Below are 24,688 nucleotides of genomic sequence, written 5' to 3'. Positions count from 1 at the left end.
ATAGATAACTTTTTTATTAGTTTACAAGTGTAAAATGTATTTGAATGGCGTCGTACCCATTTGCAAAAATTATAAATCTTCCTATAGGATAATTAAATTTGCGCAACCTTGTGGTTTCGTGTTTGTTCTACCTATTAGACTAATTTTTATTTTTTGTTATAAGAGCGTACAATTGTGGGCGTATGCCGTTGATATTGACATCATCGGGTTTAACAGCCGCGCTGTTAGTTCTGCCTTCTCCAAACTGGATAAAGAGGCAAAGCGAATGGGTCTGGTGATGAACGAGGACAACACCTCCTGTCATCAAACAAACGGTTGGCGAACTCGCGTATCGGCACCCACGTCACTGTTGTCAGTTATGATTTCGGGGTTTGTTTATATATATTATATATATGTACATATATACATATATATGATTGGCGCTTAGTCCCTTTGTTGGGTGTTTGGACAAGCTCCTCCTTCTATTTGTGGCGTGCACTTTGATGTTCTTCCACAAAGGGAGGGACCTACAGTTCCAAGATGGAATCGGGACTCCGAGCGGGGGTTTTCTCTAAATCAGCCAATTTATCTATCTCCTTTAAACTGTCAAACACTGCTAGTGTTTTTCAAGCAGAAATCTTTGCAATCTTGCAGGCATGCAAAATGCAAAATGCTTAGATAACGCGGGAGCGAGGGAGATATTAACATCTTCTCCGATAGTTAAGCCGCGATTAAGGCTCTAACGACACCATGGTGCAGAACGAAATTGGTAAACTCCTGTAAAGAAGAGATCAAATCTCTTGGGTGTGCAGGTAACATTTCCAGGACATACGAACATAGAGGGAAATGAAATTCTGATAAGCTTGCCAGGAAGTGGACCGAATTGGCATCAGAGATCTCCTACCCGGTCATTGGCATCCCTTTGACCATTGTTAAAGGGGAACTGTGGGGACCTTTCAGAGAAGGAGACTGTAGAGCATTTTCTCTGTAAAGGTCCGGGCTTGGCAGCTAGACAACTAAGGTCACTGGGAGCTCCTTTCTTCGACAGCCTGGGACCGCGCGCCAACCTAAATCCAATCAATCTTCTCTATTATATCAACAGCTGTGGTTGGCTGTAGATATCTACCTGTTGGAGGTCTCATAATGGTATCAAAACGGCGCTTTAGTGCTACTTGAGGAGTGCCAGGTGCATTTCAACCATTTTACCTACCAACCTACCTACAGTTTCAAGCCGACTCCGAACGGCAGATATGCATATATTATATATTTTTTTATGAGGAGCCTTTTCATGGCAGAAATACACTCGGAGGATTGAGATTGTCTGGCGAGGGGCGACCGCTATTAGAAAAATGTTTTTCTTAATTTTGATGTTTCATCGAGATTCGAACCTACGTTCTCTCTGTGAATTCCGAATGGTAGTCACGCACCAACCCATTCGGCTACGGCGGCCGCGAGGTTAATTTAGGAACCTGTATTAACACCGTCAGGGTTAATAATGTCAGCCTTGAAATCCAAAGGAGAATCTCTCTTGCCAACAAGTGCTACTTTGGACTAAGTAGGCAATTAAGTAGTGAAGTGCTATCTCGACGAACAAAACTAACACTTTACAAGACTAACACTCAGCGGCTACGTTGGCGGGGTCATGTTGTCCGAATGGATACAAACGCTCCGGCTCTGAAAATATTCGATGCGGTACCAGCAAGTGGTAGCAAAGGAAGAGAAAGCCCTCCTGTGTTGGAAAGATCAGGTGGAGAAGGACTTGGCTTCACCGGCGCCGGTCAGCACGCGCAAGAAACGACTAGTGCGCTTTGTTAAACTCGGTCAAAATTGCGCAGGCGGTCATCGCGCCAATTAAGAAGAAGGGAGGTGTCGTCTTTATTTAGCAGGGTTGGTGATGGCATTTAGGTGCCGAGGTCGCAGTTTTGATTTTTAGCTAAAAATTAAAATTAAGTGAAAAGTGGCTACTACCTTAAAATCTTCTGTAACCCACATATTTTTCAGATAACATAACCTGGTTTTGCACTTATGCTCGTAAATATTGAAAGTATTATTTTTTATGCACTATATGTATGCACCAATGCACTATACGTATTTTTTAGAATTTGCTTTCTCTTTTCGGAATGTATTTTATACACAGAACTCCAATCTTCTGGAGGATTTATCATTTATTTCATCACTCATTATATAAAAGTACGAATGTGTAGGTGTATTTTATATTATATAATATAAGATAATACAGAAATTATTATTTTTCTAATAAATATTATATTTAATATGAAATATGTGTGTAAAAAATATGCGTAATATATGTAACTGAATACATTTTTGCGTGGCACTTCCGAGAGTAGCTTATTTTAATTAACGGTACAGTTTATGTCAACTGGTTGCTGAAGTGAAGATGCTGCGATTGGAAAACCTATTTATTAAATTATTTAGTAAACAGCCTTTATTCAAAAAGCAATCATACAAATTTCTAAACACGCTGATGATACTCACTGTCAGATTCGTAAGCGGAATTGTGTGTTGAAAGAATTCTTAGTAATGGGCGTAATTGCATCCACCACTGCACCTTTGGGATGCGATGCCTAAATATTTTAAAAGAACAATTTTATTTAATTACGACAAAAAGAAACATTAAAAATATATGAAACTTTGATTGGCTTTCAAACAGTTGACAGTTAATATCAAATGCCTACAAAAAAATCAAAAATTAAAATAAAAATAAAAAAAGCAAATTAAAAAAAAGTGCGTGTAGCGTAGTATATATAACACAAGCGAAACTTTCAAGGCAGACAAAGAAAGAGGGAGAGACCCGAGAGAGAATGAGAGAGAGAGAGAGAGATAAAATATATATCTAAATAAATTCACAACATTTGCAGAGAATACAAATAGACAAAATTTACAAAAAACGGAGAAGGGTCGACCGGTGTAAGTAAACGCCGGACACAAACCGTGACAACAACGCGCACTATTCCGAGCGTTTATCACCCGCAAAAACGTAGCGATTCCAGGACCGCAGCAACGGCACAAATTACCGCAAGGCAATACCAATAAATCCGACGCCGGAATTGATAGCACTTTATATATTATATACTACGCACAAGCACTCGCCAGGAAACGGAAATATGCGCCAAAAAGTAAGCACAAAAAAAAACGCCAAAAAAATTGGGACCAAAAACTCTCCTAACAGTAGGCACCAAGAAAATATAACGCCAAAAAGTAGGCACCAAAAATATATTTCCTACAAGTTTGCACCAACAAACAAGCGCCAAAAAGTAAGCAGTGTTTTTCTCACTAGAAATGAGCAACCACAAGGAAAAACTCAGGAAAAATAGCCTAAAGTGTATCTAAGATATATATAAGGTATAGCTCTCTCTCTCCTTTTCCTCTACGTTATATCTTTTTTCTCTCTCGCAAAACGAAAATGCCCAAAACGTTACATGGCCTTGAAATTTTACTCTCCATTCTTGCTCGTCCATCGACGCCTAAAAAGTTTCACTTCAAAAATACAAATAAAAAGAAATAAAATTAATATGAAAATAAAAAATTTAAAACAAATTTATAAAAATTAAAAAAAAAAAAAAGGTTCGAAATTAGTACTGCAACCTCCTCGGGGTTGATCTTAGAAACTAAATTTTGAAGACTAACTGCAAACAAAACTTATCTAAGATTTTTAGTTAGCTCAAAGTAGACAGGATAAAACAAAATTTTGGATGTTAACCTCTTATATTTATGAATTTAGCAAAAGAGCTTGGAAGCACATTTTTAATGAATTTTGAAGTATTTAAGATCGTTGACACAAAAACGTTATTTAAAGGAGGGGTACAACTCCAGGTGACTGACCAAAATATATGAAAACGACTTTGGAGCTCAAAAGGGCATATATAAGAACGAAATATATGCATCTAGAACTCCTCAAGACTAAAATAAGGACTGTCTACAAACTAACAACGAATCACGGATGCTCGAGTCAAGTGCTCATGACGGCATAAGACGGTATAATATTATCGCAACATCTTTCGATGTATCCGTTTTGCTGCATTGCAAAAGAAACCTCGATAGCGTATAACATCCATACGCTCTTGTGAGAGGAACCTGGGAGCATGCCACACATACCACTGGTATGACGGCAGAGAGACATTAAAAGACGAGCCTATAGCATGAAGCTACAAATATGCAGGACCCAAACGTGGGTGAATAGTATTGGTCCATTTAATGGACACCGTTCTGAGCCTTCCCGAAGTAATGCAAAATAGTTCCGGGAAGGGAGTCTCCCCAGAAGAGGAAGAGGGATTGTTTTAGTGGTTACACCATTCGATGCAGTTGATGACGGTCCCTGTAAATGCGAAGGCATTTTGAACCCCTCCTCACCCACCAAAAAAAAAATAATAATAATGTTTTAATTTTTGCACGGTCACTCTTTCTGGTGGCCGCCATAGCGGAATGGATTGGTGAGTGACTACCATTCGGAATTCGGAGAGAACGTAGGTTCGAATCTCCGTGAAACACCAAAATGAAGAAAATATAACAATAACAGCGGTTTCTCCTCTGCAGGCAATGGCAAGCCTCCGAGTGTATTTCTACCATGAAAAAGCTCCTTATAAAAAATATCTGCCGTTCGGAGTCGGCTTGGCACTGTAGGTCCCTCCATTTGTGGAACAAAATCAAGACGCACACAACAAATAGGAGAAGAAGCTCGGCCAAACACCCAAAAAGGATGTACACGCAAATTATATATATATATATATATATATATGTATATACTCTTTCTGCAAGATTACTGTTAGAGTTTTTCGCCCGCATTTCAATCTCTTCGCACTCACGCCTTTTTGTTTATCCTTAAAGAAAACACGAATGTTTTCTTTCTTCAACTCACTATGATGCTCAGAACAGTTCGCATTTTTAGCAGACTATCATACTTCTACAAATTTTTTTCTCCGGTGTAGTCAGTGAAACTGCCATTAGAAAATAACAGAAACTTCCACTTTATAATGTAAGTGAGTGGGCTTATGTCCCATTTCTATCTGTTTAAACGGCATTGAATCAATTGGACCCCATGCCATAGCCTACATCTAGCGAAGCGTAAATAATAGATATTAAATCTAGAATTTACTTAAATTCGGTCTCATTAGACAAATCTTCCACTGGCGTAAATTTGTAATCTCGTCCCATTACGCCTAGCATGCATGCTGATTGCTTAGATGTGGTCATTATCGTTCCATCCGGTTGAAGGCTTGCTTTCATTTGTTCCCGTAAAAATTCAGCACAAGAGATACCCATTTTCGTGGCTAGACAGCGATCGAATGGTGTAGGGTAGCCACCTTGCTGCATATGACCTAATCAAGATGACAGAATACAATATAACATTACAACAACAAAATTTCATTCAAATATTATCAACTCAGTTGTAACTTGCCGAGTATATTTCCACGACACGTAAACAATCCATTTGCTTCCTCTTCGTAAAGTCGTTCCATGAAATTTGCTGTATAATTCTTATTGGCACCTTCACAACGCAGCACGAGTCCCCTTTCGATCCCCTCGTTCATCTTCGCCACCATATTAGCACAGTCGCGTTGTATATCGCACACGCGAAATTTCTCTTCGAAGATATACGCCGAATCAGCGCCACCAGCCATAGCTGCCATGGTGGCTAAATATCCACAGAATCCGCCCATTGTTTCGATGATGAAGACGCGTTTCTTATAGCCACGCGCCGAATTGCGTATTAAATCACAACATTTTGTAATCTCATTTAAGCTAGTATCACAGCCTACACTGTACTCTGTGCCTGGCATATTATTGGAAATAGTGGATGGTATTATCGCCATCGGGATGCAGAATTCTCGATAATTTCGCCGTTCCAATGCCAAAGATAAAACGGTACGATACGCTTCGAAGCCGCCAATAACGACCAATGATTGAATCTTAAATTCGCGCAAACGGTCTGCGATTTCTGCAAATTTACCTTCGGAAGTGACACGATTCATGCCGAGAAAAGCGCCACCTTGGCCGCACCAACCGATAACATCACTCCTGTGAAGCGACGATTAAATCATGAACTGATTATGTACATATATATGTATGTAGTTCATAAGAAGCACTTACCAGCTCATTCGTTTGACTTCACCAGCCAATAGACCCGTTATGCCCTTGGAGATGCCGTACACTGAGTCACCATTATAAATTATTGCGCGTACGAAACTGCGTGTAGCGGCGTTGATGCCACATGCCGGCGAACCGATATTCATAACAGCGACATTTAAAGGCGACTGTACGAAAAAAGATATTACAACTACTTAGTATGGATCTCAATGTATCAATAACAGAAGGAGAATGCTGTGCTATAATTGCATACGTAAGAGTGGTGTTTTTCCGTTGATTTTGGTGGTCTTATCAGCGATAGCATTTTCAACGATTTCAAATTTTCTTCAAATGCTTCGCCACGCAGCGAAACTGCTCTCGCCCAATCCTTAGCCTTCATAGCTAGGTTCACCGCTTTTGTTTGCTCCACAGCTCCCATTAGCGGTACCCTTTCAATGCGATTATTAACCATGACAATTACAACTGGCGTTGTGGTTGAGGTCGATTCCATCACTGCAACTGTTGCTTCGGCGGCCATGCGGCAAGCGACGATGCGATCGAAAGCGCTCGGTGCACCACCTCGCTGTACATGACCTAAAACGGTGATACGACTATCCCAGTTTAATACGTCCATGATAACTTTCTTTATGATTTCCGCCGTAATTGGATTGCCATTTATGTCGTTCGCCCCTTCGGCGACGATAATAATATTCAGGCGTTGACCGGCCTCTCGTTCCTTATTTGAGACGCATGGAATATACAATTTTATTGAACTTTAGTGACAATAATACAAGAATATAATAATTAAGCTAATAAATTGTACAAAATTCTGGATTTTATTTTTGTGGGTGATACTATATAAGCAAATTGTAGCAGATGCTTTCCATTTCAATTCAACCGGGCTATTCGGGTCATGTTCTTCGATTTCGATGTAACTCAAATATGTTGCTCTCTGGTCAAAATAATGAGACACGTATTTTTTTGTTCGCCCGAAAAAAATTTTTTTCAAGAGTTATCGGCAATTTTGTTTTTCGGCTCAAAATCGATTTTTTTTAATTATATAAGAAAACATTTTTTTTAAATGCCCATAACTTAGTCAAAAATGAACCGATTTTAATAATTCTGGGCTCAAAATAATCGTCATTACTTACACGAGCGACTTAATGTAGAAAAAATTGCAAAAAAGTAGTTGAAAATTTTTTATTTAGCAAAAAAGAAAAAAAATTGAAATATTTTCGAAATTCAATATTTTAAAAAGTGTATTTTTTTTTTTTTATAACTTTTTCCAAATCAAGAGGACACCTCAAACTTCAACTGAGCTGAATGCCCAGTAGCTAAAATGAGTTGTTTTTGAGTAATGAATTTTTGAGTAAAAAACTTATTTCGCACTTTTTGTAATCGGTTCATTTTTGACTAAGTTATGGGCATTTAAAAAAAATGTTTTCTTATATAATAAAAAAAATCGATTTTGAGCCGAAGAACAAAATTGCCGATAACTCTTGAAAAAAAATTTTTTCGGGCGAACAAAAAAATTACGTGTGTCATTATTTTGACCAGAGAGCAACATATTTGAGTTACATCGAAATCGAAGAACATGACCCGAATAGCCCGGTTGAATTGAAATGGAAAGCATCAGCATTAAATAATGCTTTAGACCAAATTCCTCTACTGATACGGATTACGCATCTTTAGATGTTAATTTCGAATTTTATAACTTTCCGCCTACTGCTGTTAATAACGAAATTTCACTTAAATACAAAGCTTGTAATTGGAGGATAGTTCTTAAGCTTCAATAGGAGAAGTTACTCTCCTCGTCTGATGTTTTTGAACCTTTTAAAAACATATCTGTTCCTGAAAGAATCATATTTTTCCTAAAGAATATTTTTTTTTTTGAAATAGCTCAAAGAGTTAAACTGTTCGGATAAATTTCATTACAGGAATTACATACTTGAGGTGGAGTTGAATATTAAAGCTACACGAAAATCATTTTTGGAGTTTTGTTATAGCAGTCTTTCTCGCGGAAAAGTTTGCTACTAATCTGCTTAACGAGTTTTTCAGCTAAAATCTCTCTATTGGCCTTGCTCGTTACATGTTTGAGATATTTGCCATCTGATGATGTCTCTTATAAGATCCCCAAGCTTAAGCCGTCATTAAAACGGATAGAGGCAGATTTCCTGTATTTGTAATTAAGAATATCCCAGATTTGGTTGTACATTACTTATTGTTTTCATTGAGTCACTTGCCACTGGCACAGTCGCCTACATTTGGAAAGTTATCTACTTTATCCCTTTGTTAAAGAATGGCAATAAAAAAATATGTCCATAACTATAAACATTTTGCAAACTTTCAACCATTTCTACAGTTCTTTCGTCCTCAAGTGTATGAAGGCTAATTAGTTGGCATAGAGAATAGTAAGGAGGTTAGATAAAATTTTAGTGTAAGGCATCTAAATACACGCTGAACTCTTCAGCCTTGACCTAACCAATGCACAATACAGAGTGGACAGTAACTCCACAGCACTCACCGCCATAAACACCCAGATAAACCGTGGGCTTAACCAAAACCGCCCCTGCGAGAGGACTGACCTAGTAGCGTTGGCCTTGAAGAAGGCTTTCAACACTGTCAGCTATTCCACGCTACTAGATGATATTTTACCGTCGACACTCCCGCCAGGGCTGAAGAGGTGGTCCTCTAACTATCTGAGTGGTCGACACTCGTCAGTGATTTTTAGAGACCAAATCTCTAAACAGAGGAAGATAAAGCAAGTTATTCTGCAGGGTGGTGTCCTTTCACCCTTGCTTTTCAACTTATATATCTCGAAGCTCCCCCAGCCATCAGAGGGAGTCTGCCTGGTCTCCTACGCTGACGATTGCACCATAATGGCGTCGAGAAATGACATTGATGGCCTGTGCGCCAAAGTGAATGATTATCTCACCAATCTTTCTCGCTTTTTTACTGCGAGGAATCTACAACTCTACTACAAAATCTTTAAGTGGGAAATATTTATGCTTTATAGGAGCATCCAATAATACAGGGTGTTTTTTTAGAGGTTAGGTTTTCAAGTTGGCACTACTTCTTTCGTAGATGGTCTTTTTGACAGCTGACACTTGATTTATGCTCAGTTTGGTTTGCCATTTCATAATGAATAGACTTACACCTGAACAACGTTTGCAAATCGTGCAAATTTATTACGAAAATAATGGTTCGGTTCGCGCGACGCATCACAAGAAAATTTTGTTCAGCGATGAAGCTCACTTTTGGTTGAATGGGTATGTCAATAAGCAAAATTGTCGCATTTGGAGTGAACATAATCCACAAGCCATTGCTGAGACGCCGTTACATCCTCAAAAAGTCACTGTTTGGTGTGCTCTATGGGCAGAGGGAATCATTGGTCCATATTTCTTTAAAAATGAAGCCGGCCATAATGTTACAGTCAATGGAGAGCGCTATAGAGCCATGATTAATGACTTTTTCGTGCCTGAATTGCACGATGTTGATGTGGACGACCTTTGGTTCCAACAAGACGGCACTACATGCCATACAGCCAACGCAACAATCGATTTATTGAAGGAAACTTTTGGTGAGCGCATTATCTCGCGCCGTGGACCTGTGGCGTGGCCTCCAAGATCGTGCGATATAACATCGCTGGACTATTTCTTGTGGGGCTATGTGAAGTCGCTTGTCTACGCAGATAAGCCCGAGACGATTGACGTCTTGGAAGAGAATATTCGGCGCGTTATTGCTGACATACGGCCCCAATTGCTGCAAAAAGTGGTCGAAAATTGGGCCTCTCGGCTGGAATTTATTCGAGCCAGCCGCGGCGGCCACTTGCCCGAAATCATTTTTAAAACATAATGGCAAACCCTTATCTTTATAATAAAGCTAAATTCTTGGCCATAACATTAAATTATATACGTTTTATTTCATCTTGAAAACCTAACCTCTAAAAAAACATCCTTTACCATAACTAATAACATAATCAAACTTGTTGGTGGCAGTGTGTCATGAAAATTATTGCTACACTAATACAAGCTACCATTTTTAGATCCGTCATAATAGAAATTAGAAGGAAGGAGAAGTTGTAACGACACTAGATCCTTTAAGTATGGACGTTCTGATGATTGAAGAATTATCTCTTTACCATTTACTATTCTAAATTCTTCCCCAATGATCCCCAAATAGATCATGGAGGTGTTTGCCTCAGTGATTTATTCAATTCAATATTGTTGTCAGTGAATCTAGAAAAAAGTGACGTTAAATGGCGTCAGTGTCAGAGATCCCATTACTTGGGACCCTATTTCTACCAATAATGAATAACTGCGTTTTCTATGACAAAAAAACTTTACTAAAACGCTATACGAATAAATGTTTGGTAGAGTGAATGTTTGGCGGATTTCAAGCCTTCTTAACTAGAGATTGGCAACAATTTTCATACTACCTGACATATCCATCTAGTAGAACTAAAAATTCTGTGGTACACCTACCTAAGCCTTCTCACAGGCCTGAAGTCAAACGAAAATTAGTGAAGTAGTTTCTGCAGATTAAGGAAGGTGGCGTTTCATTTTTGTGTTGATGTATTTACCTGCATTAGTTTGTCACATAGACGATCATGCCAATCTTCTGATGGCGGTGCCTCAGGACAAAACACATAATCTGCTTCTGATATTATGCCAGAGACCATTGCTAAATAGCTGAAATCAGAAAAAAAAGTTGGGTCAGTTTGATAGTACTTATGACCAGGGCGTCTGAATGGAACTATGTATATTACATACATATATAGAATATTTATGAAAAAGGGAGTTTGAGTTAACTTCAGCATCTTATTCCTACAGTGCTCATTATAAATGGCAGTTGCGTTTATATGTGATATCCAGAAGTGCTATTACATAGGACGTTCGTGGGATCATCCACTTGCTTTCCTACTAAACACCACTCCGGAGTACACCAATTTTAGAAATATATAGGAAAAAAGTAGAAGGCAATGAAAATGCAACACGTGCTGGGAGTAACGAAATTGCTATAAAATTCCTTTGAGAGTTGAAGTTGGGCTCAAATGGAAAAGCGAACGGCTCACCCTCGAGACTTGATAAAAGCCCGTTGGTTACTATAGAATAAAGAGTCAATAACGAAGAAAACGCAAAAACTTTTGAGCTTCAGTTGGTTCCAAGAGCCAAGCCGTGCTAGAATATCTATAGGATATACTCACTACTCATTGATTTTTTTTACCGTACAGATAGACACAAAATGCTTGGAGGAATCTAAACTCTTCTATCATATCAATTGGTTTCGATAGTCAAATTTACTTAGCTCTTTAACCAACCACTGCATGAAATTATATGTAAATGGTAATTTATTTTAAGTGAACATAAATATCGCACTAACCCACAATTTCGTCCCATAACCTCCATTATAAAAACACGTTGATGTGAGTAAGCTGTACTCACAATGGAATCAATGGCGTCAGTGATACGATGCAAAGCGGTGTCCGTGCCAATGGTTATATCGGTGCCACAAAAATCGTTATCGATGGAGCCAACCTTAAAAATAAAACAAAAACGAAGCTATTAAAATTTATAAATTTTAGAAGAACTTTTGTGGGAACAAAATGGTGCGGAAGCGCTAATTGGATTCTTTGAAAATCACCACTTCAACCAACCATGAGTACTTTTGAAAACTGTATAACTGCTTCTACCACATACCACGCCCACAACATGTAAGTCACTGAACTTTTCTCTTTGCTGTTGTGTTATTTTACCCGAGGCAGCTAATTCGTCCAGCAGGCTGCTCCATTCTTGACGAAATATGTTTGCACCAGTTAGTGAACCGTCACCGCCGATTACAACCAAGCGATTGATCTCTTTTAACGTGCAAATTTATAATTATAATTAATATATGTATGTGCATGTACATTACAGACAAAAACATACACACACACCTCTTTGTATTAAATTGAACGCCGCTTTCTTGCGCCCTTCACGCTCCTGAAATTCCATGCAACGTGCTGAACCGATTATTGTACCGCCAACATGTATTATTGAGGATACCGATGCCCAGCTTGCTTTAACGATCAGATCGCCACCATCGACCATACCTTGATAACCTTCGTGTATCATGTAAGGCTGTGGAAACCAAAGCTTTCAAATACAACTCCCTGTCAATCGATTCACTCATACCTGACAACCCAAATAAATGGCCATGCGCACACAGGCACGCACTGCTCCGTTCATGCCGCATGCATCACCGCCACTAGTGAAAACCGCCAAGGACTGACCCTTGTAAAGACCTCGGGAAACCTTCGACATCTTATTCACAATGACAAGACCGTCTTCAAGATATTCGGGTGCTATTTGTAGAACTTTTGTCTCTAATGATCTTCTTACTAGAATTGAAATTTTTTTCTTAATTATGGGAATTTTCTGACATATTTCAACAAATGCCATTTTCTACAGAAATGAAGCAATAGATGTTTTGTTAATATCTCTAAAGTGTTATGAAGAGGAAAAAAACGAATTGCATCTGCTCCTCTTTTTCGGCTTTGTTGTACATACACGAGTATACGAGTATACTACATATATTACATTTGACATAACCCCTTTGCGACATTTCTCATTATTTGTTTTTGAAGTGAAAACTTCTTTAGAATCGTTGGGAGTGATTTGAGAAAAAGTGAAACGAAAAAAGCGACACTCTTGGCTACGAATATTACATATACACGTAGCGACGAACTAAATAACTTTTAGGCCAGCGCCGACAGCATGGCGCGATAGCCGAGCGGCTAGCAATGTGAGCTTCCGTTCCAAAATCCTTGGTTCGAATCACAAGAAAAAAATTTTTTTTATACAGTTATTTTATTTTATTTTATGATATGTTTATGAGGAGCTTTTTTTCATGGCAGAAATACACTCGGTGTTTTGCCATTGCCTGCTGAGGGGTGAGCGCTATTAGAAAAATAGTTTTCCTTAATTTTGGTGTTTTCACCGAGATTCGAACTGACGTTCTCTCTGTGAATTCTGAATAGTAGTCACGCACCAACCCATTCGGCTACGACGTTTGTTTAATTTTACTGATGCAAAAATGAGGAAAAATATATGAATAAAGTTTGCTTACTGTTTACACATTTTCCAAAGGTGACGGAGAACCAAAAAAAAAGTCGATTTTCAAACAAATACGAGTGCATATGTGTAATTGTGTTAGAGTTTCGGTCACGCCCCAGCAAAACCTGCGTGCATATGTGTTTGTAACATTCAAAAAAATGTAATTGTGTTAGAGTTTCGGTCACGCAGGTTTTGCTGGGGACGCTCATAATAGCAACCGCGTGTGTATTTTTATTTTCGTAAATATTTTCATTTTTAAATATTTACCGCAATTATGCCGAAAAATAATGCAGAAAAGTGTCGATATTCGTATCGCGGATATTTAGAAAAGATTACAATAAAGTTCCAATGATTTTAAGTGGTGATTTTAACGTAAATTTTGCATTGGACACAGCGGTTCCTTTAATTGACGTTCTCAATACAACATTCAATTTAAAAATGTGTAACAATCGCACTGAATCGACAACACGATCAAAAACAACCATTGACGCGGTATTTCAAAGATATGTTGACAACATCGAAACCAAAGCATTTGTATCATATTTTAGCTATCATAAGCCACTCATATCATTTGTTGACATTGAAAACATTGAGGATGAATAATAATAAAATGAAGAAAATAAAATATGAACTTTATAGCAATATTATAAGGAACCTATAATTATCCCGCTCCTAATGCTGCTTTCGTCTTATTCTCTCTCAGTTTGTTTTACGGAAGGTTTCACTTCTATCGCGTCTAACCGTTAGACTGGTATTTTTTTTAATTAATGACACTTTTTATTTTCCTACGCCAACCACTTATCATAGTTTGTTAGACGTTTATAAATAGGTAGGTAGGTAGATAGGGTGGTTGTCGTAAGACACACTTAGACCTTCCGCAGGTCCATTGTGATACCACTGGAGCTTATCCTTACTCTATGTGTTCCTTTTCAAACCATCCGGTTGCTTTAATAAACGAGCAGAGCTTCGTTAGTTTTAGATGGGCCATATCCGCTACATCGGTTAGAAATGCTGTATCAAGAGTGCGCCGCCTTCTCATAGCTAGGCTTTCACACTCACATAAAAGGTGTCTGACTGTTTCCTCTTCTTCTGTATTAAGACAGCTTCTACAGAAATCGAAGTACGGGAGTCCTAACCTTCTAGCTTGGCTGCCTATTAAACAATGACCAGTTAATACACCTATCATTTTTCTTATAGATTCTCTGTTGAATCTTAGCAAGATCTTCGATCGACCGCTGTTCCAGTTCGGCCATGTCTGTCTGCTTAGTTCGCATGTTGTGAGGTTTTGCCAGCTTGTATTTACCTTTTTGATGGTTTCCCTGTCTATAAGTAAATTACAAGTGGCTATGGGCATGGGTATCAGCGCCTTATCCGGTTCGAGATCGAGCGTTGTACCGGTTCTTGCAAGTTCATCCGCCTTACAGTTTCCTGCAAAGTTCCTGTGGCCTGGTACCCAGATAAGGTGCACCTTGTAGCACTTAAATACGTCATCTAGTAGTTTAAAACATTCTAGAACTGTTTTTGACGAGTGCGTTTTTGATTCCAGCGCTTTTATTGCTGCTTGACTGTCCGAGTAAATGAAGACTTCATTTGTGAAGAATACTCTCGTTTTTATTTCCTTAAGTCCCTCTTTTATGGCAGTGACTTCCGCCTGAAATACACTGCAATGATCAGGTAAGCGAAATGATTGGCATACTCCGTGTTTGTCGGAGTAAACCCCTCCACCTACTTTGTTGTCCAGTTTTGAGCCATCTGTGTAGATGTTTAAGTCATTTATCTTAACAATGAGCCCGTTATCCCATTCCTCTTTGGAAGGAAATACTGTGACGAAGGATTTATTAAAATTGATGTCCTTGGTCCTACAGAAATCCGTTGTGCTGGGAATGCAGGTGAATTGTTCTAAAATTGAAGAGTGCCCTCTTTGGTTCGTTCTGAGTAGGCCGATTTCTCTTAGTCTGAGAGTTGCTTTGGCAGCTGTTTGCTTATTGGTAAAATGTTAAGCATAATATGGATGGTTTTATTATGAGGAGCTTTTTCATGGCAGAAATACCCTTGGAAGTTTGCCATTGTCCACCGAGAGATGAGCGCTATTAGAAAAAACGTTGGTATTTCATGCTCACAGTGGATATCGAAGTCTAGCCTAACCGAATGGTAGTCTTGACAAATACATTCGTCTACAGCACTTCTGAAAAAAAATACCTTCAACATTTTGAAATAACGCCTTGCGGCGACCTTTACAGTATGATTCCGTCTCATGGCGAAATTCGAAGAACTCTCTGGCAAAATTCCGATCGAATTGGAATTGATTATTTATCCAGAAAAAAAGGTATTACATTTCTTCAGGCAGTGTGTTTCATCAGCGATCCTGCGTGATACAGAAGTACAATTGCGGACATCGAAATCTGACCATCGAGTTGTTAAACGCAATGCTTAAGATTTCGTTCTTTACAAATACCCTATGATCAGAAAGTGCCGAGGATGTTTAAATAAAACAAGACAGAGTTAAATTTCAGGAAATTTTTTTTTTATCTCCTTCAAAATATGACCAGTCTGAGGAACACATATATCCCAACATTTAACCCAGCCCTCCATGCCACCCTGGTAGGCCGACGAAGGGATGACCTTCAGCTCCTTCGTCGCATTCTCTTTGATCTCCTCTATCGACTGAAGTCTGCTTCCACGAAGTGGTAACTTCAACTTGGGAAACAAAAAGAAGTCGCAAGGGGTCATATTAGATGAATATGGTGCTTGCAGGATGGTATTTACTTGGTGTTTGGTCAAGTAATCCAGCACAATTTGGGCTCGGTGCGATGTCGCGTTATCATCATGCAAAATACAAGAATTGTTTGCCACATTTCCGGCCACTTGCGACGTACAGCATCTCTCAAACGATCCTTCCTCTTCTTGATTGGCGCGATAACCGCTTCCGCGATTTTGGCCGTGTTTAATAAAGCGCGCCAGTCGTTTCTTTCTCGTGCTAACCGGCGCCAGTTGGACACACCAAGTGAAGCCAAGTCCTTCTCCACCTGATCTTTCCAACGCAAAGGAGGCCTTCCTCTAACTCTGCTACCACCAGCTGGTACCGCATCGAATACTTTCAGAGCCGGAGCGTTTGTATCTATTCGGACGACATGACCCAGCCAACATAGCCGCTGGATCTTTATTCACTGCGGATCTTTATCCGATGGCGCTAAAAAGTGACAGATGTGTGTCTTACAGTCCTACCATCATAAGACAAAAAAAAGGCAGCGGTTCCCACGTGCGCGGTTCGTTTAAATTAAATATTCCCGGTACTTTTTGATCATAGGGTATAACCATATATATTTCGTATATAACTAAAGGAAATAATAATTTAAATTTTAATTTATTCATTTTACTATCGATTTCCTTTATACTAAATAAAGCTTCAAATTAATTTTAAATGAATTAATAAATAGCTTCTAAAATGTTTTTTTAGTTTCTAAGAAATTCAAACATTTCCAGATTGTTAATAATTAATTAAATAAGTCAAGAAATAAAGATATTCTAAAAACACTGTAGTTAATATTTTGTAAACCCTTTCTTTCATTATTTTCCTTTCTACAATTCTAAAATTTAAGTTTTGGGTCTCTTCTTTGTCGCCGCAGTGTTCAAAATATTCTAATAATGCTTCGATTTACATAAAAATTGTGACTAGACTCAATCTGAAATTTCCGTCCTCTGACAAATAACATTTTACTTGGCGGAAAAAAATAAATATTAATATTTGGTATTTAAAAATTTGCTTCAAGTGTGCGAAAAAAAGAATATCCGTTTTTGCATGACGGCGATATGTAAAAGCAACCTGGAAAATGAGATCGTCTATCTGCGAAAAGTAAATTCCAATTTAAAGGTTTTCATTTGTCTCTTATTCTACTTAACTGTTTTAGATAGTTATCAAACATTATCAGCTTCGCGAACACAACTAATGTTTCGTAAATGCCCTAAATGAAATCTCGCGACTTCAAAAGTGCGCGCCCGGCGTTTTTTTCTTTCGCGACATACTAACGCCAAATATAAACTACAAGTATTTTTGTTTTTAAATTTATATTACTACTACAATAATTGTATAACTACATATTTATTTTTTAAAACTCCTCTTTTATAAAAATCCGAAATTTGAGTACTAAAATAAATCCAAACAAAATATTTTAGAAATAGCTTATGGAGAAAAGGAAATAATTTTTGCTGTGTAAATTGCTCAAATTAAATATGTATGATGATATTTATAAAATCTTCGATTAATATCCGTTGCAGATCTAAGATAATCGTGCAGATATGAATAATAGGTAAATATGAGCTTTTGGTAATACGGTCGTTGTTGTTGTTGTTGTAGCAGCATAAACATTCCCTATACTTACTTACATACGGTGAATGCTGCTGGAGTGGCAATCCTTGGCCGGATATAAATCCGGGTCGTTTCGGTAACATAGAACCGACAGTCGTGGAAACGGTAATACGGTCCATCTTCGTCGATTCAACCACGCCTACTTTAATTTGACGTGCAGTGCTTCCGATGTCAATTAAATCTGAATTTTTATAACTTTTTATGTTGAATTTATTTGTGTATACATTTTCAACTTATAGGTAAAATGAACAAATACAATCTTTTTTGCCTACAAAAAGACTTCTAGCTCTAAATTCTTTATAATTTTATTTTAATCTGATTTGATGTCTGCGATATTAATCTATCAGCTTAGAAAATCATATATTGGGGATTAAAAAGTGACCCTACTTACATAAAAAACGCTGCATACAAAATATATGACTTAAAATTTTTAACATATCTGCTTTTCACTGCTTCAACTATTCCCAGGAAAAATCAGCTGTTTCGTAGTTAACCTTATTATTTAACCATTTTGCACTGAGTGAAGCTTAGTTAATAATTAAAATAGGATTTTATATAATAAAGACGGCATTTAAAACAGTTAAAAACTAGTCAAAAAATGATACGACGACAAACAATGTTGCTAGCGCAGTTTCAGCGCGCATTGGGCAAGCGAAATATTTCATACAAAAATTTACTTGCACTAAAAGGACGTGGTTTCTTCCAAGACATATTTCCTGATACGGCAAAGTACCTATTTTATTGAAATAAATGTTAAAAATTTATCTAATTTGTGAATTAAAATCAAATTTCCCATCAGTGATCAGATGAAAGCGCTCTTCACCAGCGGACCTCAAACAATTTATGCCGGCTTTGATCCAACAGCAGATAGTTTACATGTGGGCAATTTGTTGGTGATAATGGGCTTGTTGCATTGTCAACGGGCCGGTCACAATCCCATTGCACTGGTGTGAGGCTTAAAACTCCATATAAGTATTTAATCAACTTTAGCTCTATAAACTGTTCTTATTTTAGGTTGGAGGCGCTACCGGCTTGATTGGCGATCCCAGTGGGCGCAAAACGGAGCGAAATCAAATGGGTGAAATGGAAATCGAGACGAATTTGAAATCCATTAAAAGCCAATTAGAGCGCGTCTTTAAAAATCACCAAGAATGCCTGTGGAACGAGAGCAAAAACAAGAAACATCTTCCTGATCTACGGTATATATACATTTTGTTATCCGCTTTATCACATTTTTAATTTTTCTCTTAACAAAGAGTGGTAAACAATGCGGACTGGTATGTGAATATGAACCTCGTCGATTTCATTGCTAATATGGGTCGTCATTTTCGTATGGGCTCCATGCTCTCACGATCTTCCGTACAAACGCGTTTGGAGGCGGAGTCTGGTATGAGTTTCACGGAATTCACATATCAGATTTTCCAAGCATACGATTGGTTGCATTTATGCCGTACGTACGATTGCCGTTTTCAAATGGGCGGCTCAGATCAGATGGGTAATCTAATGACGGGGCATGAGTTGATAAGTCGCGTAATTAAGAAAACAGTTTATGGCATGACACTACCACTAGTCACTAATGAAGAAGGTGATAAATTTGGTAAATCAGCGGGAAACGCCATATGGTTGGACGAGGAGAAGACCTCGGCATTTGCGTTGTATCAGTTCTTTGTACGTATGCCGGACTCTGAGGTCGAAAAATTGTTGCATTTGTTTACATTTATACCACTGCCGGAAGTAGAACAGTTGATGCGTGAACATAGAAGGGAACCCGAAAAACGAAAGGCACAAACAATATTGGCAGAAGATGTAACGTTATTAGTACATGGAGGTGCGTGCATTGGTTTATAGTAAACATTATTCACTTATATCAAAAACTTTTACATTGCAGAAAAAGGACTTAAGCAAGCTGAGCTCATTACAGATGCTCTTTACAAGGGTAGTGTTGATGCATTGGGTGAACTTAATTATGAGGAAGTGAAAAGTATATTTGCCGGGGCGAAAGTTGTAGACATTCTAGCTGAGCCAGGCATGTCAATGCTGCAACTGGCAATGAAAGCCCAATGTTTTATTACCGAAAGTGCGAGCATTTAAATAAAAGTGTGTGATATTGTTAAACTATACAAATTTATTATCCACAGGTGACGCTACGCGCATCATTACCGCAGGCGGCTTTTATGTGAACCAAAAGCGCGTACAAAACATCGCTGAAATTATCACAGCTGGCATACATGTACTCAAAAACGGACTTTCGTTGCTGCGCGTAGGGAAAAGGAATTTCTACATCGTGCGTTGGCTAAAATAGCCGAGAACAGTTGAGAGTTGGAGGAATATGTTGTGTGTGAACTTTCGTTAAAAAAAGACTAAAGTGTTGTTACATAAAAAAACAAAGAACACTTTTATTTAAAAATCTACATAGAGTTAGGATATTACAGGATAGGGTATTAGGTTCTCGCTGCTCTCGCCGACGTTGGTTTACGCCATCGCTTGCGTGCCAGAAAATCTTTTGCTTTCTCCTTTTTTATATTTTTATCGTAAAATTTTCCACTCTTCGTAAATGTTTTCTGTTCATTACGCATTTCGGCTAATTTTCTATTTTTCTGCTTTATTATATTTTTCTTATTCGCAGACTTCTTTTTGCCTGCCTCTGAAAATTGAACCTTAATGGTACGCCCTTGTAGCATAGAATTGTGTAATTGGAAACCACGTTGGTAGCCCTCCATATCTGCCATTTCTACGAATGCAAAACCACCGCGACGTTTCTTTGGTATGCGTACACCTTTAACGGTACCAGCGCTGGCGAAATGCGTCTCTAAGTCCGTTCTTGTCGTCTCGAAATTTAAGTTAGTGACATAAAGCACATGACGATTGGTTTTCGCTGCACCGCGCATTAAAGCTGCGAGTTGTTCTTTTGTTAAATTGGTTTTCACTTCATCCGTATCCTCTTCAACATCACTGCTACCAGCACCGTTTTCATCTGCGTTTACGTTGGAAGTGCCATTTGTTGCGCCGTTCATCACATGCTTTACTTCACCATTTTCCGCTATTTCTTCCGTGGTATCATCTTCTTCGTCGTCGCTGTCGCTAGGACTGTGTTCTGCCGTTTTCTCTTCATATGTGCCATCCATAATCTGTTGGCGCTTAACATCGTCGAAGTTGCCTAACAAATCCGCCTCGTCGCCATTCGCTGTATGGCGCACGCGTTTTGGTTTGATGAATTCCTCGACATTATAGTCGCTATCTGAAGAATCGTTATCCATCTGATTCTTCGATATCGATGTGACTTTCTTTTAAAATACAATTAAAAAGTCTAGTAAAACCTTTGAAGACACTTTTGGCACAGTTGACTACAAATCAAAACAAAAACACATGCACGAAATGTCAGTCGATGCCGCTTTTTTCCTCTGCACCCATTCACAATAGTTCTTGCCGTGGCAATTCAAACATGGAATGTTTTAAAATGGTATTTTAGTGTTCTCATAGAGTTGAACATTCCGTTGGACAATTTAATGTCATAATACGAATTATTTTCTGCGACAACTAATAAAAATAGTAATTTTTGATAAATAAAATCTCATTTAAAGCACGTAGAAATACTTACTTCGCCGTTCCCACGACAGTCGGTTCTACGTTACCGAAAAGACCCGGATTTATATCCGGCCAAGGACTGTCACTCCAGCAGCATTCCCCATATCTGGCTATGTTCAGAAACGCATTGTAATGCGCAGTACTTGCAGCGCTGGCAGCACTGTCAATGTGACAATTCATGCAACTGATAGATTTGTTGAAAAATTGCAAATAGATTTGTTGCATTTATGAACGCGCTGTGCAGTAAAATGGAATTGTTACTAAGTTTGGTCATGGACGATGTATGTGAGGAAAAAACCGATAGTCTTTTATTAAATTTAAGAAAAAAAAACGGTGTAAAGCTTTTTTTTATTCGATTATATGTGATGAGTAAAATAGATTTATTTTTAAATCTTTATTAACTTTTTTTACTTCATCTACGACCTTAGCCCAGAGCACGCTCTTTTTCCTCCTTCCCGACGTGAACTCGTTCTCCATGCTCAGTCGGACTCTGAGCAGTAATTTTATCTCCGATGTACTAAAGTAATCACTAAAACCAAGAAAAATATAATAAAATAAAGTTTAAATATCGTATTTTTATCAATTTTTGCATTAAAAGCTAAAATAAATAATTAAATACCCACTTTTCATCAGACATTGTACTAGCGTATTTATTGGCAGTGTGAAAATTTTTGCTGCAAATAATGCACGACTTTTGATACAAAAATGACGTTCAACAACGCGTTGCATTTGCAGTACTGCCATATTTGCATTTTTGAACGCACTGCTCACTCTGAAATGGTGTGTTGCGCATTATAATGCATTGTTGAACATACCCTCTGTATGCTGCTACAACAACAACTTACTGCGCATTTAAAAAAAGATTCCATATTTTCTCAGACATATTTTTTGTTAAATTCCTTTTTTATATCCCAAAATCCAAAAAAAATCCCATTAATTTTTTAACAATCATTTTGATTTTTATTGATTACTGCATAGATAAGTATTTGTTTACTTCTTTCAAAATGTTTCTTGTTTTTCTTTATTTCTTTTGTAATTCCCTTTTTACATGGGCGCTCCACCTGGTTTCTAAAATAAATTATTTATCTGTGTCTATATATGTATGTACTTAGTATTGTTTAGTATGTTTCATATAATTTGTTTGTTGTGTTATGTGACCACTTTGTTTATTTATTGTTTCATTCTTATATATACACTATATATGTATATGTACACAACTGTTATTTAATGATTTCATTACAGTTTCTTTGTTTTTATGGATAATAGTTAACATTAGTCATTATTATTATTTTTAACTCACTATAGTAGCTGCTCCAAAATTGGCAGATTTGCGACCGCAAATTGATTTTTTAGTACATTATTTTCTTGCACAAATAGTATGTGGGTTAGAGAATATAAAAATTTAATCACATACTTATGTATGCACACATGCATGCATATACATACATATGTGCGCACATAATGGAAAATAAAGTGCCGCTGTGAAGTTTTAACTCAAATTGTCACGCTATTGGCGCTTCAACTTCCCTAACTGTATGCGCTCTCGCCACCTGTTTGTTTACTCTGCTCATACACCATGCATTATCAACATTATCACTACATATGGTGGTTATAGAGAAATTATATATGTATGTGTGTATATTATGGCCATCATAGTTTGGTTTTTTGTTTTCTTCTTTTAATTACTACCAAAGTATTGTACAAGTGTAATTGCTACTTATAAGTATGAATGTGTGTAAATATTTTAAAAACACAAAACTACTACTTTTGTCAATAATTATATTATATTTAGTTCTGTTTGATTTTCTTTTTTCAGAATACATATGTATGTATGTACTTACAGTTAAACGCTAAATTCTTAATTTCACTTTTTATAATTTTTACTTACGTCATTATGTAATTTATCACACATATTTATATATTTAAGACAAACTGCAATCACTACTGTTATTTTAGAATTAAATTTTGTCTGCCTTTTTCCAAAGACGTCCTTTAAACAGCGCACTACTACAAAGAGCGATTACAATAGCCGTGTGTGCATGCACATTTTCTACGAACGAGTAATTTGAAAATGTTTTTTTTTTCTTCTCTTGTTTTAAATACAATACATTGAATATTTAAAAAAAATCTGAGTTGTTTCAGTTTTGGCGTTTTTAATTTTTTTTTTTTGTTTTTTTTTGCTTTGAAAAATATTGCAATTTTTCTCAATATATAGTTACTAGTATTTATTAATTTTTCCCCCGACAAATAAAAAAAGTTGGAAATTAGTTCATAAATATTTTTTTTTCCTTTCATAACGTATTTAAAATTAATTTTAATTTATTGTTTTAATCTGAAGAATGGATAGCATAAAATGGCTTGGCGTCTTATCCATAAAGATTGGTCATTCATCAAATTCATCAAAAATTGAGCAAGTAAATACATATATATAAAATATTCTGCGTGTTTACACTGTTGTTGTAACTTCATAAAACATTACTCACAATTTTTGGGTGAATGCTGTTGAGGGGACACTCCTTGACCGGAAATAAATTCATGTCGTTTCAATAACTTAGATTCAATGGTGATAAAAATGATCAGCGCAATGTCATTGTACGAATTGGAAGTACTTCAAAATTACAGTACAACCTCTGCACTGTGAACAATGAACAAGTCGCGCTAGCTAAAGAAGGGGCCTGCGCAGTTTTCAAATATTTGTTCTGTTAGTTTTTTCGACAGACTACTGATGAATGTATAACTTTTTTCAAGTGTTTTTGAATTTTTTTTTTGTAAAATAAAATAAAAAAAGAATTAATTCGCATAGAAAAGTCAACGCAGCGAACTGCTATAACCAATATTTTTGAGAATGTCACAATCGGACAAGATCCAAAATACATAAGTTAAGGATAGCGAGTCGTCATCAATATTTTTTAGTACTTGTTGGGTAAATTTTTTTGCTTTCAGAAACAATATTTGTAATGTGGTTACTTTTTTCTTTCGCGCTTTTCATTTTTAATAAATCGAATTTTTATTACTTTTTTCAAATTTAGACAAATGTAATGGATGCTTTAATGACATTTACAGTAGGTGGAAAAAATTATCAAAGCAAACGCTGCTTTTTTCAAACTTTTATTCAACTAAAGTACCATTGTAAAAGAATAAGTAAAATCTATAAAAAGCAATTATGTTCGAAATTTGGTGTGTGACATCGCATTACAATGCGATGTAATGTTATAAGTAATTAAAATTATATATAGTATATAAATAATACACAACTATTTTTTTTTTCGAAAATATTGCATAATTTTAAAATATTACAAATTTGATTAAAAAATAAAAAAGGTGCACTTTTTTTGACATTAAATTTTCGTACGAGCAACTGAAACTTTTTATATAAGTGTTTTAGACTCAAATTGCATTTATGAATTGTTTCAACGTAGTTCAGATTAGATAAGCCACATTTTTTCTTGATGCCACTTTGAGATTTGCGTTAGAAAATTAATAATCGTTATTCATTCTTTTGACTCGAAATGGCTTTTTTTTATTAAATTGCGCTTTTCATTAGATTGCGACTTCAGTATGAAATCGTTTTCAAACGTTT

The 24,688-nt window shown here is 37.0% G+C and overlaps 3 protein-coding genes across 3 annotated transcripts; 1 reads left to right on the top strand and 2 right to left on the bottom strand.

Annotated features, from left to right (window-relative positions):
* Positions 1-2,201: 2,201 nt before the first annotated feature.
* LOC129244921 (ATP-dependent 6-phosphofructokinase-like) lies at positions 2,202-12,505 on the bottom strand. The gene is made up of 11 exons (XM_054882830.1): positions 12,237-12,505; positions 11,999-12,182; positions 11,763-11,920; positions 11,446-11,600; positions 10,646-10,754; positions 6,338-6,799; positions 6,088-6,251; positions 5,396-6,015; positions 5,093-5,315; positions 2,476-2,564; positions 2,202-2,395 (listed from the first exon to the last, which is right to left on the bottom strand). Exons 1-11 carry the CDS (start codon positions 12,501-12,503, stop codon positions 2,334-2,336), a joined length of 2,493 nt encoding a protein of 830 aa, XP_054738805.1. The 5' UTR covers positions 12,504-12,505; the 3' UTR covers positions 2,202-2,333.
* A 5,525-nt stretch (positions 12,506-18,030) lies between these two features.
* Positions 18,031-19,904, top strand: LOC129244922 (tyrosine--tRNA ligase, mitochondrial). Its single transcript, XM_054882831.1, has 6 exons — positions 18,031-18,252; positions 18,323-18,470; positions 18,538-18,722; positions 18,780-19,351; positions 19,412-19,600; positions 19,662-19,904. Exons 1-6 carry the CDS (start codon positions 18,122-18,124, stop codon positions 19,823-19,825), a joined length of 1,389 nt encoding a protein of 462 aa, XP_054738806.1. The 5' UTR covers positions 18,031-18,121; the 3' UTR covers positions 19,826-19,904.
* On the bottom strand, positions 19,897-20,862 carry LOC129244923 (uncharacterized). The gene has a single exon (XM_054882832.1). It carries the CDS (start codon positions 20,778-20,780, stop codon positions 19,965-19,967), a length of 816 nt encoding a protein of 271 aa, XP_054738807.1. The 5' UTR covers positions 20,781-20,862; the 3' UTR covers positions 19,897-19,964.
* Between the last annotated feature and the right edge of the window lie 3,826 nt (positions 20,863-24,688).

This window comes from Anastrepha obliqua, chromosome 4, assembly GCF_027943255.1.
Source record: "Anastrepha obliqua isolate idAnaObli1 chromosome 4, idAnaObli1_1.0, whole genome shotgun sequence".
Classification (NCBI taxonomy): Eukaryota; Metazoa; Arthropoda; class Insecta; order Diptera; family Tephritidae; genus Anastrepha; species Anastrepha obliqua.
This window is presented reverse-complemented; position numbering and strand designations above follow the sequence as displayed.